The sequence below is a fragment of the Penaeus vannamei genome, chromosome 2 (assembly GCF_042767895.1).
Source record: "Penaeus vannamei isolate JL-2024 chromosome 2, ASM4276789v1, whole genome shotgun sequence".
In the NCBI taxonomy this organism is placed as follows: Eukaryota; Metazoa; Arthropoda; class Malacostraca; order Decapoda; family Penaeidae; genus Penaeus; species Penaeus vannamei.
In genome coordinates, this window is record NC_091550.1 from 30,660,996 (window position 1) to 30,679,934 (window position 18,939).

At 25.5% G+C, this 18,939-nt stretch overlaps 1 protein-coding gene across 1 annotated transcript in view; it reads right to left on the minus strand.

The window, feature by feature from the left end:
• Positions 1-18,896, minus strand: part of LOC138865643 (uncharacterized) — a 27,240-nt gene extending 8,344 nt beyond the window's left edge. Inside the window, exon 1 of the mRNA XM_070136488.1 lies at positions 18,344-18,896. Coding sequence (XP_069992589.1) covers positions 18,344-18,896 — 553 coding nt within the window. The remainder of the gene's footprint in view (positions 1-18,343) is intronic.
• Positions 18,897-18,939: the final 43 nt, after the last annotated feature.

Genomic DNA, 18,939 nt, shown 5'->3' on the forward strand with positions numbered 1-18,939 from the left:
CGGGTTCTTGGGGGAATTCCTGGGTCTAATCCTCGGGATTTTGGGGGACTTCCTGGGTCTACTTCTCGGGTTCTTGGGGGACTTTCTGGGTCTGCTTCTCGGGTTCTTGGGGGAATTCCTGATATATATATATATATATATATATATATATATATATATATATATATATATTATAAAATATATATATATATACATATATATATATATATATATATATATATATATATATATATATATATATATATATATATATATATATATATATATATATATATATATATATATATATATATATATATATATATATATATATATATATATATATATATATATATATATATATATATATATATATATATATATATATATATATATATATATATATATATATATATATATATATATATATATATATATATATATATATATATATATATATATATATATATATATATATATATATATATATATATATATATATATATATATATATATATATATATATATATATATATATATATATATATATATATATATATATATATATATATATATATATATATATATATATATATATATATATATATATATATATATATATATATATATATATATATATTTATATATATATATATATATATATATATATATATATATATATATATATATATATATATATATATATATATATATATATATATATACTGTATATATATAATATATATATATATAATATATATATATATATATATATATATATATATATATATATATATTATATAGATATATATAATATATATATATATATATATATATATATTATATATATGTATATAATATATATATATATATATATATATATATATATATATATATATATATATATATATATGTTATATATCGTGTCAGGCCGTCGTTAGTCCGACGATGCCCCTGCAGCATTCGCTTCGCCGGCCTGGGTAGCAGCGTATATAAATCTTATGTGAGAAAAAAAAAATAGAGTCTCCTGGTCAAATTTGAGCCTAACCTAACCTAACCAAACCTAACCTCACCAAATTCCAGCTAATGTAACCTATCCTCGATTAAACTGATTTAATATAAATCTTATGTGAGAAAACGAAATTTGGAGTCTCCTGGTCAAATTTGAGCCTAACCTAAGCTAACCTAAGCTAACCTCACCAAATTCCAGCTAATGTAGCCTATCCTCGATTAAACTGATTTAATATAAATCTTATGTGAGAAAACGAAATTTGGAGTCTCCTGGTCAAATTTGAGCCTAACCTAACCTAACCTAACCTAACCTCACCAAATTCCAGCTAATGTAACCTATCCTCGATTAAACTGATTTAATATAAATCTTATGTGAGAAAACGAAATTTGGAGTCTCCTGGTCAAATTTGAGCCTAACCTAACCTAACCTAACCTAACCTCACCAAATTCCAGCTAATGTAACCTATCCTCGATTAAACTGATTTAATATAAATCTTATGTGAGAAAACGAAATTTGGAGTCTCCTGGTCAAATTTGAGGCTAACCTAACCTAACCTAACCTAACCTTACCAAATTCCAGCTAATGTAACCTATCCTCGATTAAACTGATTTAATATAAATCTTATGTGAGAAAACGAAATTTGGAGTCTCCTGGTCAAATTTGAGCCTAACCTAACCTAACCTAACCTAACCAAACCTAACCTCACCAATTCCAGCTAATGTAACCTATCCTCGATTAAACTGATTTAATATAAATCTTATGTGAGAAAACGAAATTTGGAGTCTCCTGGTCAAATTTGAGCCTAACCTAACCTAACCTAACCTAAACTAACCTCACCAAATTCCAGCTAATGTAACCTATCCTCGATTAAACTGATTTCATATAAATCTTATGTGAGAAAACGAAATTTGGAGTCTCCTGGTCAAATTTGAGCCTAACCTAACCTAACCTAACCTCACCAAATTCCAGCTAATGTAACCAATCCTCGATTATACTGATGTAATATAAATCTTATGCGAGAAAACGAAATTTGGAGTCTCCTGGTCAAATTTGAGCCTAACCTAACCTAACCTAACCTAACCTACCCTCACCAAATTCCAGCTAATGTAACCTATCCTCGATTAAACTGATTTAATATAATTCTTGTGTGAGAAAACGAAATTTGGAGTCTCCTGGTCAAATTTGAGCCTAACCTAACCTAACCTAACCTCACCAAATTCCAGCTAATGTAACCAATCCTTGATTATACTGATGTAATATAAATCTTATGCGAGAAAACGAAATTTGGAGTCTCCTGGTCAAATTTGAGCCTAACCTAACCTAACCTAACCTACCCTCACCAAATTCCAGCTAATGTAACCTATCCTCGATTAAACTGATTTGATATAAATCTTGTGTGAGAAAACGAAATTTGGAGTCTCCTGGTCAAATCTGAGCCTAATCTAACCTAAACTAACCTAACCTAACCTACCCTCACCAAATTCCAGCTAATGTAACCTATCCTCGATTAAACTGATTTAATATAAATCTTATGTGAGAAAACGAAATTTGGAGTCTCCTGTTCAAGTTTGAGCCAAACCTAACCTAATCTAACCTAACCTAACCTCACCAAATTCCAGCTAATGTAACCTATCCTCGATTAAACTGATTTAATATAAATCTTATGTGAGCAAACGAAATTTGGTCAAATTTGAGCCGAACCTAACCTAACCTAACCTAACCTAATCTCGCCAAATTCCAGCTAATGTAACCTATCCTCGATTATACTGATTTAATATAAATCTTATGTGAGAAAACGAAATTTGGAGTCTCCTGGTCAAATTTGAGCCTAACCTAACCTAATCTAACCTAACCTAACCTCACCAAATTCCAGCTAATGTAACCTATCCTCGATTATACTGATTTAACATAAATCTTATGTGAGAAAACGAAATTTGGAGTCTCCTGGTCAAATCTGAGCCTAACCTAACCTAACCTAACCTGACCTACCCTCACCAAATTCCAGCTAATGTAACCTATCCTCGATTATACTGATTTAATATAAATCTTATGTGAGAAAACGAAATTTGGAGTCTCCTGGTCAAATTTGAGCCAAACCTAACCTAACCTAACCTCACCAAATTCCAGCTAATGTAACTTATCCTCGATTAAACCGATTTAATATAAAATCTTATGTGAGAAAACGAAATTTGGAGTCTTCTCGTCAAATTTGGGCCTAACCTAACCTAACCTAACCTTACCTAATCTCACCAAATTCCAGCTAATGTAACCTATCCTCGACTAAATTGATTTAATATAAATGTTATGTGAGAAAACGAAATTTGGAGTCTCCTGGTCAAATTTGAGCCTAACCTAACCTAACCTAACCTAACCTAAACTAACCTAACCTAACCAAATTCAAGCTAATGTAACCTAACCTCGATTAAACTGATTTAATGTAAATCTTATGTGAGAAAACGAAATTTGGAGTCTCCTGGTCAAATTTGAGCCTAACCTAACCTACCCTCACCAAATTCCAGCTAATGTAACCTATCCTCGATTAAACTGATTTAATATAAATCTTATGTGAGAAAACGAAATTTGGAGTCTCCTGGTCAAATTTGAGCCTAACCTAAACTAACCTAACCTAACCTAAACTAACCTCACCAAATTCCAGCTAATGTAACCTATCCTCGATTATACTGATTTAATATAAATCTTATGTGAGAAAACGAAATTTGGAGTCTCCTGGTCAAATTTGATTCTAACCTAACCTAACCTAACCTAACCTCACCTCACCAAATTCCAGCTAATGTAACCTATCCTCGATTAAACTGATTTAATATAAATCTTATGTGAGAAAACGAAATTTGGAGTCTCCCTGTTAAATTTGAGCCTAACCTAACCTAACCTAACCAATGATTTTCATACTAATAATAGGAATAGAAATAATAATAACATCATTATCATTGTCATTATAATGATTATTATTGTCATTATTATTTCTAAGATTATCATTATTGCTATTATCATTATATAAATTGTTATGATGATAAAAATAGCAATAATAATTAGCATAATAATTATTATAACTCCAGTAATGATGATTATAATAATGATAATCATGATAATGACTATTATGATAATAATCATAAAAATGATGACAGTAATGATAATAATAATAATAATTATCATTCAGTCCATTTATAATGAAATAAAAGCCAGAAGTAATAAAATCCCCAAAGTCTAAAAAAACAGCAAAATTTATCGTATTACAAAGTCGAAAAAAAACTTTTCGCTATTTAATGGTAATTATGAGGATTTTAACATTAATTCAGGTAATTATGAGGATTTCCATGATAATTCCTTTATAATTGACAATAATGATAATTATGATGATAATGACAATGATAATGACAATAATAATGATAATAATGATAAAATCCTAATTATAATGATAATCTTGATAATTACTGCAATAATAGCAATAATTAACTCTATTCCAATAATTTTCATACTATTAATGGCAATAGAAATAATAATAACATCATTATCATTGTCATTATAATTATTATTATTGTCATTATTATTTCTAATAATGACATTATCATTATGTAAATAGTTATAATGATAAAAATAGGAATAATAATTATCATAATAATTATTATAACTGCAGTAATGATAATAATAATAATGATAATCCTGATGATAATTACTATAATTATAATAATCATAAAAAATTTGACAGTAATGATAATAATGATGATAATAATTATCATTCAGTCCATTTATAATTATTACTATTGTCATTATTATTTCGAAGATTATTATTATTTCTATCATCATTTTGTAAATAGTTATAATGATAAAAATAGCAATAATAACCAGCATAATAATTATTATAACTGCAGTAATGATGATAATAATAATGATAATGACTATAATTATAATAATCATAGAAATGATGACGGTAATGATAATAATGATGATAATAATTATCATTCAATCCATTTATAATGAAATAAAGGCCAGATGTAAGAAAATCCTAAAAGTTAAAAAAGGGCAAAATCTAGCGTATTACAGCCTTTTGAGAGAAACTTCGAAAAAAAAATCCTTTTCGCTTTGTAATGGTAATTATGAGGATTTTAACATTAATTCCGGTAATTATGATGATTTCCATAATAATTCTTTTATTATTGACAGTAATGATAATTATGATGATAATGACAATAATAATGATAATAATGATAAAATCATAATTATAATGATAATCTTGATAATTACTGCAATAATAGCAATAATTATCTCTATTCCAATAATTTTCATACTAATAATGGCAATAGAAATAATATCATAATCATTGCCATTATAATTATTATTATCCTTATTCCTATTATCATTATATAAATAGTTATAATGATAAAAATAGCAATAATAATTAGCATAATGATTATTATAACTGCAATAAAGATGATAATGATAATCATGATAATGACTATAATGATAAAGATCATAAAAATGATGACAGTAATGATAATAATGATAATAATTATCATTCAGTCCATTTATAATGAAATAAAGGCCAGAAGTAAGAAAATCCCCAAAGTCGAAAAAACGGCAAAATCTAGCGTATTACAGCCTTTTGAGAGAAACGTCGAAAGAAACCCTTTTCACTTTTTAATGGTAATTATGAGGATTTTAACATTAATTCAGGTAATTATGATGATTTCCATGATAATTCCTTTATTATTGACAATAATGATAATTATGATGATAATGACAATGATATTGACAATAATATTGATAATAATGATAGAATCATAATTATAATGATAATCTTGATAATTACTGCATACTTTCATACTAACAATGGCAATGGAAATAGTATCATTATCATTGCCATTATAATTGTTATTATCATTATTGCTTTTATTATTATATAAATAGTTATAATGATAAAAATAGCAATAATAATCAGCATAATAATTATTCTAACTGCAATAATGATGATAATAATAATGATAATCATGATGATAATGACTATAATGATAATAATCATAAAAAGGATGACAGTAATAATAATTATGATGATAATAATTATCTTTCAGTCCATTTATAAAGAAATAAAGGCCAGAAGTAATAAAATCCCAAAAGTCGAACAGCCTTTTGAGAGAAACGTCGAAAAAACCTTTTCGCTTTTTAATGGTAATTATGAGGATTTTAACATTAATTCAGGTAATTATGAGGATTTCCATGATAATTCCTTTATTATTCACAATAATGATGATAATTATGATGATAATGATAATGATAATGACTAATAATGATAATAAGAAAATCATAATTATAATAAAATTGATAATTACTGCAATGATTCCAATAATTAACTCTATTACAATAATTTTCATAATAATAATGGCAATAGAAATAATAATAACTTCATTATCATTGTCATTATAATTATTATTATTGTCATTATTATTTCTAAGATTATCATTATTGCTATTATCATTATATAAATAGTTATAATGATAAAAATAGCAATAATAATTAGCATAATAATTATTATAACTGCAATAATGATGATAATAATAATGATAATCAAGATAATGACAATAATGATAATAATAAAAAAAATGATGAGAGTAATAATAAAGATGATAAAGATACCAAAACTCGAAAAAACGGCAAAATCTAGCGTATTACAGTCTTTTGAGAGAAACGTCGAAAAAAAATCCCTTTTCGCTTTTTAATGGTAATTATGAGGATTTTATCATTAATTCAGGTAATTATGATGATTTCCATGATAATTCCTTTATTATTGACAATAATAATGATAATTATGATGATAATGATAATGACAATAATAACGAAAATAATGATAAAATCATAATTATAATAATCTTGATAATCACTGCAATAATAGTAATAATTAACTCTATTCCAATAATTTTCATACTAATAATGGCAATAGAAATAATAACATCCTTACGATTGTCATTATAATTATTATTATTGTCATTATTATTTCTAAGATTATCATTATTGCTATTATCATTATATAAATAGTTATAATGATAAAAACAACAACAATCATTAGCATAATAATTATTATAACTGCAATAATTTTGATAATAATAATAATAATCATGGTGATAATAATAATTATCATTCAGTCTATTTATAATGAAATAAAGGCCAGAAGTAATAAAATCCCAAAAGTCGGCAAAATCTAGAGTATTACAGCCTTTTGAGAGAAACGTCGAAAAATTTACCTTTTCGCTTTTTAATGGTAATTATGAGGATTTTGACATTAATTCAGGTAATTAGGATGATTTCCATGATAATTCCTTTATTATTGACAATAATGATGATAATTATGATGATAATGATAATGATAATTCACTAATGATATTAATGATAAAATCATAATTATAATGATAATCTTGATAATCACTGCAATAATAGCAATAATTAATTATATTCCAATAATTTTCATACTAATAATGGCAATAGAAATAATAATAACATCATTACCATTGTCATTATAATTATCATTATTGTCATTATTATTTCTAAGGTTATCGTTATTGCTATTATCATTATATAAGTAGTTATAATGATAAAAATAGCAATAATAATTTGCATAATAATTATTATAACTGCAATAATGATAATAATAATGATAATCATGATGATAATGACTATAATGATAATAATCATAAAAATGATCACTAATGATAATAATGATAATAATTATCATTCAGTCCAAATAAAGGCCAGAAGTAATAAAATAATGATGTTATTATTTCTATTGCCATTATTAGTATGAAAATTACTGGAATAGAGTTAATTATTGCTATTATTGCAGTAATTATCAAGATTATCATTTAATTATGATTTTATCATTATCATCATTATTATTGTCATTATCATTGTCATTATCATCATAATTATCATCATTATTGTGAATAATAAAGGAATTATCATGGAAATCATCATAATTACCCGAATTAATATTAAAATCCTCATAATTACCATTAAAAAGGGAAAAGGTTTTTTTTCGACGTATCTCTGAAAAGGTTAGATTTTGCCGTTTTTTCGACTTTGGGGATTTTATTAATTCTGGCCCTTATTTCATTATAAATGGACTAAATGATAATTATTACCATTATTATCATTACTGTCATCATTTTTATGATTATTATCATTATAGTCATTATCATCATGATTATCATTATTATTATCATCATTATTGCAGTTTTTTAATTATTATGCTAATTATTATTGCTATTCTTATCATTATAACTAATAATTATTATAATTATTATATAATTATTATGCTAATTATTATTGCTATTTTTATCATTATAACTGATAATAATCATACTAATTATCATTGCTATCTTTATCATTATAACTATTTATATAATTATAATAGCAATAATGATAATCTTAGAAATAATAATGACAATAATAATAATTATAATGACAATGATAATGATATTATTATTTCTATTGCCATTATTAGTATGATAATTATGATCTTATCATTATTATTGTTATTATCATCATAATTATCATCATTATTGTCAATAATAAAGGAATTATCATGGAAATAATCATAATTACCTAAATTAATGTTAAAACCCTCATAATTACCATTATAAAGCGAAAAAAGTTTTTCTTTACGTTTCTCTCAAAAGGCTGTAATACCCTTGACTTTGCCGTTTTTTCGACTTTTGGAATTTTATTACTTCTGGCCTTTAATTCATTATAAATGGACTGAATGATAATTATTATCATCATTATGATCATTACTGTCATCATTATTATTATTATTATCATTATAGTCATTATCATCATTATCATTATCATTATCATCATTATTGCAGTTATAATAATTATGCTAATTATTATTTCTATTTTTATCATTATAACTATTTATATAATGATAATAGCAATAATGATAATCTTAGAAATAATAATGACAATAATAATTATAATGACAATGATAATGATATTATTTCTATTGATGTTATTATTATTTCCATAGACATTACCTACCTACTCATATATGAGTAAGGATAGCGAAGTTTCACACTCACTCCCCGTGGGCACTCGGTATTTATGGAAAGAGCAGGACAAATCACAAATCAGATAACCTGAGGTGCATTCTATGAAAGATGGAATAATGCATTATCGAATTTTGATTTTTCCTGCTCTGTCCATAAATACCGAGTGCCCACGGGGAGTGAGTGTGAAACTTCGCTATCCTTACTCATATACGAGTAGGTAGGTAGTATCTATGGATGCTAGTAAGCGCCTAGTTGCTCACTCCTTTTGAGTGGGTCGTTATACGAGCGGTAGAGCGGTCGTCTTGCATTCACGTGCATTGGCGGCGAGGGATCGAATCCCGATCGGAGAGATTATAATGTTCATGATAAAAATGCGGTATTGCATTATTCTATCTTTCATAGAATGCACCTCAGGTTATCTGATTTGTGATTTGTCCTACTCTGTCCATAAATACCGAGTGCCCACGGGGAGTGAATGTGAAACTTCGCTATCCTTACTCATGTATGAGTAGGTAGGTAATGTCTATGGATGCTAGTAAGCGCCAAGTTGCTCACTCCTTTTGAGTGGGTCGTTGTACGAGTGGTAGAGCGGCGGTCTTGCATTCACGTGCATTGGCGGCGAGGGATCGAATCCCGATTGGAGAGGTTATAATGTTCATGATAAAAATGCGATATTGCATTATTCCATCTTTCATAGAATGCACCTCAGGTTATCTGATTTGTGATTTGTCCTGCTCTGTCCACAAATACCGAGTGCACACGGGGAGTGAGTGTGATACTTCGCTATGAGTAGGGAGGTAATGTCTATGGATGCTAGTAAGCGCCTAGTTACTCACTACTTTTGAGTGGGTCGTTGTACGAGTGGTATAGCGGCGGTCTTGCATTCACGTGCATTGGCGGCGAGGGATCGAATCCCGATTGGAGAGGTTATAATGTTCATGATAAAAATGCGATATTGCATTATTCCATCTTTCATAGAATGCACCTCAGGTTATCTGATTTGTGATTTGTCCTGCTCTGTCCACAAATACCGAGTGCACACGGGGAGTGAGTGTGATACTTCGCTATGAGTAGGGAGGTAATGTCTATGGATGCTAGTAAGCGCCTAGTTGCTCACTCCTTTTGAGTGGGTCGTTGTACGAGTGGTAGAGCGGCCGTCTTGCATTCACGTGCATTGGCGGCGAGGGTTCGAATCCCGATCGGAGAGGATATAATGTTCATGATGAAAATGCGGTATTCCATTATTAAATCTTTCATAATTATCATCATTATTGTCAATAATAAAGGAATTATCATGGAAATCATCATAATTACATGAATTAATGTTAAAATCCTCATAATTACCATTAAAAAGCGAAAATGTGTTTTTTTCCACGTTTCTCTCAAAAGGCTACGATAGATTTTGCCATTTTTTTCGACCTTTGGGATTTTATTGCTATTTTTATCATTATAACTATTTATATAAAGATAATAGCAATAATGATAATTTTAGATATGATAATGACAATAATAATAATTATAATGACAATGATAATGATATTATTATTTCTATTGCCATTATTAGTATAAAAAATATTGGAATAGAGTTGATTCTTCCTATTAGTGCAGTAATTATCAAGATTATCATTATAATTATGATTTTATCATTATTATCATTATCATTGTCATTATCATTGTCATTAACATCATAATTATCATCATTATTGTCAATAATAAAGGAATTATCCTGGAAATCATCATAATTACCTGAATTAATGTTAAAATCCTCATAACTACCATTAAAAAGCGAAAAGCTTTTTTTCGTCGTTTCTCTCAAAAAGCTGTAGATTTTGCGGTTTTTTCGACTTTTGGGATTTTATTACTTCTGGCCTTTATTTCATTATAAATGGACTGAATGATAATTATCATCATTATCATTATTCTCATAATCTTTATGATTATTATCATTATAGTCATTATCGTCATGATTATCATTATTATTATCATCATTATTACAGTTATGATAATTATCATGCTAATTGTTATTGCTATTTTTATCATTATCACTATTTATATAATGATAATAGCAATAATGATAATCTTAGAAATAATAATGACAATAATTATTAATATAATGACAATGATAATGATGTTATTATTATTTCTATTGTCATTATTAGTATGAAAACTATTGGAATAGAGTTAATTATTGCTATTATTGCAGTAATTATCAAGATTATCATTATAATTATGATTTTATCATTATTATCATTATTATTGTCATTATCATTGTCATTATCATCATAATTATCATCCTTATTGTCAATAATGAAGGAATTACCATGGAAATCATCATAATTACCTAAATTAATGTTAAAAACCTCATAATTACCAAAAAAAAAAGCAAAAAAGGGTTTTTTCGACGTTTCTCTCATAAGGCTGTAATGTGCTAGATGTTACAATTTTTATGACTTTTGGGATTTTATTACTTCTGGCCTTTATTTCCATTACTGATGACAGCAATGATAATAATAATGATAATTATCATTCAGTCAATTTATAATGAAATAAAGGCCAGAAGTAATAAAATTCCATAGGTCGAAAAAACGGCAAAATCTAGTGTATTACAGCCTTTTGAGAGAAACGTCGAAAAAAAAAACTTTTCGCTTTTTAATGGTAATTATGAGGATTTTAACATTAATTCAGGAAATTATGATAATTTCCACGATAATAATAATGATAATAATGATAAAATCATAATTATAATGATAATCTTGATAATTACTGCAATAATAGCAATAACTAACTCTTTTCCAATAATTTTCATACTAATAATAGCAATATCAATAATAATATCATCTTTATCATTGTCATTATAATTATTATTATTGTCATTATTTTTTCTAAGATTATCATTATTGCTATTATCATCATATAAATAGTTATAATGATAAAAATAGCAATAATAATTAGCATAATAATTATTATAACTAATATAATGATGATAATGATAATGATAATCATGATGATATTGACTTGAAATTAATCATAAAGATGATGACAGTAATGATAATAATGATGATAATAATTATCATTCAGTCATTTTCTAATAAAAAAAGAAAACCATTTTCGCTTTTTAATGGTAATTATGAGGATTTTAACAATGACTCAGATAATTATGATGATTTCCATGATAATTTCTTTATTATTAAATATAATGATGATAATTCTGATGATAATGACAATGATAATGACAATAATAATGATGATAAAATAATATCATAATTATAATGATAATCCTCATAATTACTGCAATAATAGCAATAATTAACTCTATTCCAATAATTTTCATACTAATAATGGCAATAGAAATAAAAATAACATCAATATCATTGTCATTATAATTATTATTGTCATTATTACTTCTAAGATTATTATTATTGCTATTATAATATGTATAGTTATAATGATAAAAATAGCAATAATAATTAGCACAATTATCATAACTGAAATAATGATGATAATAATAATGATAATCATGATGATAATGACTATAATGATAATAATCATAAAAATGATGACAGTAATGATAATAATGATGATAACAATTATCTTTCAGTCCATTTATAATGAAATTAAGTTCAAAAGTAATAAAATCCCAAAAGTCGAAAGAACGGCAAAATCCTTTTGTGAGAAACGTCGAAAAAACCTTTTTCGTTTTTAATGGTAATTATGAGCCTTTTAACATTAATTCAGGTAATCATGATGATTTCCATAATAATTCCTTTATTATTGACAATAATAATGATAATTATGATGATAATGACAGTGATAATGACAATAAAAAAGATAATAATGATAAAATCATAATTTTAATGATAAACTTGATAAATACAGCAATAGTAGCAATAATTAACTCTATTCCAATAATTGTCCTACTAATAATAGCAATAAGTACAATAATAACATCATTATCATTGTCATTCTAATTATTACTATTATCATTATTATTTCTAAGATTATCATTATTGCTATTATCATTATATAAATAGTTATAATGATAAAAATAGTTAAATAATAATAATTAGCATAATAATTATTATAACTGCAATAATGATGATAATAATGTTAATCATGATGACAATGACTATAATGACAATAATCATAAAATAGACGGTACTGATAATGATGATGATAATAATTATCATTCAGTCCATTTATAATGAAATAAAGGCCAGTGGTAATAAAATTCCAAAAGGCGAAAAAACGGCAAAATCTAGCGTATTCAGCCTTTTCAGAGAAACGTCGAAAAAAAACCTTTTCGCTTTTGAATGGTAATTATGAGGATTTTAACATTAATTCAGGTAATTATGATGATTCCTTTACTATTGACAATAATGATGATAATTATGATGATAATGACAATGATAATGACAATACTAATGATAATGATAAAAATAAAAATCATAATCATAATCTTGATAATTACTGCAATAATAGCAATAATTAACAATATTCTAATAATTTTCATACTAATAATGGCAATAGAAATAATAATATCATTATCATTGTCATTGTAATTATTATTATTGTCTTTATTATTTCTAAGATTATCATTATTGCTATTATTATATAAATGGTTATAATGATAAAAATAGCAATAATGGTTAGCATAATAATTATTATAACTGCATTAATGGTGTTAATAATAATGATAATCATTAATTCAGGTAATTATGATGATTTCCATGATAATTCCTTTATTATTGACAATAATGATGATAATTTGATGATAATGACAATGATAACGACAATAATAATGATAATAATGATAAAATCCTAATTATAATTATAATCTTGATAATTACTTCAGTGATAGCAATAATTAACTCTATTCCAATAATTTTCATACTAATAATGGCAATAGAAATAATAATATCATTATCATTGTCATTATAATTGTTATTATTGTCATTATTATTTCTATGATTATCATTATTGCTATTATTATTACATAAATAGTTATAATGATAAAAATAGCAATAATAATTAGCATAATAATTATTATAACTGCCATAATGATGATATTAATAATTATAATCATGATGATAATGACTATAATGATAATCATAAAAATGATGACAGTAATGATAATAATGATGATAATAATTATCATTCAGTCCATTTATAATGAAATAAAGGCCAGAAGTAATAAAATCCCAAAAGTCGAAAAAACGACAAAATCTAGCGTATTACAGCCTTTTGAGAGAAACGTCGAAAAATAAACCTTTTCGCTTTTTAATGGTAATTATGAGGATTTTAACAATAATTCAGGTAATTATGGTGATTTCCATGATAATTCCTTTATTATTGACAATAATGATGATAATTATGATGATAATGACAATGATAATAACAATAATAATGATGATAATGATAAAGTTATAATTATAATGATAATCTTGATAATTACTGCAATAATAGCAATAATTAACTCTATTCCAATAATTTTCATACTAATAATGGCAATAAAAATAAAAATAACATCATTATCATTGTCATTATAATCATTGTTATTGTCATTATTATTTCTAAGATTATCATTATTGCTATTATCATTATATAAGTAGTTATAATGATAAAAATAGCAATAATAATTAGCGTAATTATAATTATAACTTCAATAATGATGATAATAATAATGATAATGATGATCATAATGACTATAATGATAATAATCATAAACATGATGACAGTAATGATAATAATGATAATAATTATCTTTCAGTCTATTTATAATGAAAAAGGCCAGAAGTAATAAAATCCCCAAAGTCGAAATAACGGTAAAATCTAGCGTCTTACAGCCTTTTGAGAGGAACGTCGAAAAAAAAAACTTTTCGCTTTTTAATGGTAATTATGAGGCTTTTAACATTAATTCAGGTAATCATGATGATTTCCATGATAATTCCTTTATTATTGACAATAATGATGATAATTTTGATGATAATGACAATGATAATGACAAAAATAATGATAAAGTCATAATTATACTGATAAACTTGATAATTACTGCAATAGCAATAATTAGCTCTATTCGAATAATTTTCATGCTATTAATGGCAATAGAAATAATAATATCATTATTATTGTCATTATAATTATTACTATTGTCATTATTATTTTTAAGATTATCATTATTGCTATTATCATTATATAAATAATTATAATGATAAAAATGGCAATTATAATTACCATAATAATTATTATAACTGCAATAATGATGACAATGATAATGATAATCATAATGATAATGACTATAATGATAATAATCATAAAAATGATGACATTGAGGATAATAATGATGATAACAATTATCATTCAGTCCATTTATAATGAATTAGAGGCCAGAAGTATAAAATTCCAAAAGTCGAAAAAATGGCAAAATCTAGCGTATTTTAACATTAATTCAGGTACTTATTATTATTTACATGATAATTATTGACAATAATAATGATAATAATGATGAAAATGACAATGATAATGACAATAATAAAGATAATATTGATAAAACCATAATTATAATGATAATCTTGATAATTACTGCAATAATAGCAATAATTAACTCTATTCCAATAATTTTCATACTAATAATGGCAATAGAAATAATAATAACATCATTATCATTGTCATTATAATTATTATCATTCTCATTATTATTTTAAAGATTATCATTATTGCTATTATCATTATATAAATATAATGATAAAAATAGAATAATAATTAGCATGATAATTATTATAACTGCAATAATGATGATAATAATGATAATCATGATGATAATGACTATAATGATAATAATCATAAAAATGATGACAGTAATGATAATAATGATGATAATAATTATCATTCAGTCCATTTATAATGAAATAAAGGCCAGAAGTAATAAAATCCCATAAGTCGAAAAACCGGCAAAATCTAGCGTATTTGAGAGTAACGTCGAAAAAAAACTTTTCGCTTTTTAATGGTAATTACGAGGATTTTAACATTAATCAGGTAATTATGATGATTTCCATGATAATTCCTTTGTTATTGACAATAATGACGATAATTATGATGATAATGAAAATGATAATGACAATAATAATGATAATAGTGATAAAATCATAATTATAATGATAAACTTGATAATTACTGATATAATAACAATAATTAACCCTATTCCAATAATTTTCATACTAATAATGGCAATAGAAATATTAATAACATCATTATCATTGTCATTATATTTATTATTATTGTCATTATTATTTCTAAGATTATCATTATTCCTATTATCATTATATAGTTATAATGATAAAAATAGCAATAATAATTAGCAAAATAATTATTATCATTGTAGCAATGATAATAATAATGATAATGATGATGATAATGACTATAATGATAATAATCATCAAAATGATGACAGTAATGATAATAATGATGATAATAATTTTCATTCAGTCCATTTATAATGAAATGAAGGCCAGAAGTAATAAAATCCCCAAAGTCGATAAACGGCAAAATCTAGCGTATTAAAGCCTTATGAGAGGAATGGCGAAAAGAAACCCTTTTCGCTTTTTAATGGTAATTATGAGCATTTTAACATTTATTCAGGTAATTATGATGATTTCCATTATAATTCCTTTATTATTGACAATAATGATAATTATGATGATAATGACAATGATAATTACTAATAATGATAATGATAAAATCATAAGTATAATGATAATCTTGATAATTACTGTAATAATAGTAGTAATTAACTCTATTCCAATAATTTTCATACTAATAATGGCAATAGAAATAATAGTATCATTATCATTGTTATTATAATTATTATTATTGTCATTATTATTTCTAAGATTATCATTATTGCTATTATCATTATATGAATTGTTCTAATGATAAAAATAGCAATAATAATTAGCATAATAATTATCATAACTGCAATAATGATGATAATAATAATGATAATCATGATGATAATGATTATAATGATAATAATTATAAAAATGATGACAGTAATGATAATAATGATGATAATAATTATCATTCAGTCCATTTATAATGAAATAAAGGCCAGAAGTAATAAAATCCCAAAAGTCGAAAAAAACGGCAAAACCTAGCGTATTACAGCCAAAAGGCTATATATCGCTAGATTTCGCCGTTTTTTCGACTCATGGGATTTTTATACTTTTAATCTTTTTTTCATTATGGATGGGCTTTATGATTATTATCATCAATATTATCATTGATTATCAATGTCATTTTCCTCATTATAACTATTTTTATAATGATAATAACAATAATGATAATTTTAGAAATAATAACAAAAACAATAATAATTATAATAAGAATAATAGTGATATTATGATTATTTCTATTATTATTATTATTTTTTAGTTATTATCATCATCGTTATTATTTTTGTTATTATCATGAAAATCACACACACACACACACACACACACACACACACACACACACACACACACATATATATATATATATATATATATATATATATATATATATATATATATATATATATATATATATATATATATATATACGTGGTTCGTTTTCTTTTTATTTCATTTCTTTTTAGAATCGGAGGAATCAGAAGTCGTCAGTACAGTTCACAAGGATTTAAAATCAAAAGATGTATTTTATCAATATAACATGTATTATCAACAAATATAACAAAAGAATGGTTCTTCAAGTATGCATCATACTTTACAAGTGAAAGATAGATTTCATGTTTTTCTTAGCGTGAATTTCTGTGAGGAGGAGCCGATTGGGGAAGCAGCAAGTTCGGCCTAGTTTCTCTCCAACAGACGATTTTCAAAATCATATAAAAAGGCTGTAACAAAAATCTAGTGTAAGAATTGATGTAGGTTTATATATATTCCCATTTACTTTACACAAAGTAAAAATGCCTATTTGAATGTGGTGTTCGAGGAAACCATAAATTACTCACGAGCAGGTGTACCAGTGCTCACACGAGCAAGAGTCAGGGCAAAGTGGGCCTACGACCCCCCGCGAAGGATTGGGGTAGCAGCCTACCACCGCGCATGCGCAAAAACAAAGGAGATACTTTTCGGCTCGGCATTACAATTCCATACGAATCATATATATAAACACACAACAAAAATAAATGAAATAAGGATATTTAGAAGATTTTAGTATGCATAGTAGCAATGGCAACACATTAACATACATATTTATACAGGACAACGACTAAGTAAATCAGCGCCAATATTATAGTTGCCTTTGATATACTCAATTCTGTATGAGTAACACAGAAGGATGAGAGACCAACGCATTAATCTGCCATCAGAATTCTTCATATTCCTCAAGTACGTTAATGGTTGCTGATCTGTCTGCAAGACAAATTCTTTACCAAACAAATAGTTCTTAAATTTATCCACTGCCCAGATAATAGCAAGGCATTCTTTCTCTATGGTTGCATAATTTCGCTCCCTTTCCAATAATTTACGACTGGCATAAGCAATGGGCATTTTCATGTCATTAACATCTTGGAGGAGTACAGCACCTAAACCATTATCAGAAGCATCAGTTCTCAAATAAAATGTCTTCTTATAGTCAGGCAAGCAAAGTACAGGATTATTAGAGAGTTTTGCTTTTAGACTTTGAAAGCTATCAATCTGGACATCACTCCATGTAAGTTTATTGCTACTTAACTTTTTAAGCATATCATTTAAAGGAGCAGCAGTATCTGAGAAATTGGGAATGAACTTCCTATAAAAGCCTACTGTTCCAAGGAAAGATCTTAACTCCTTTTTTGTATTAGGAAAAGGCATTTCTGATATAGATTTCACTCTTACATCAAAGGGAGTGAGGGCG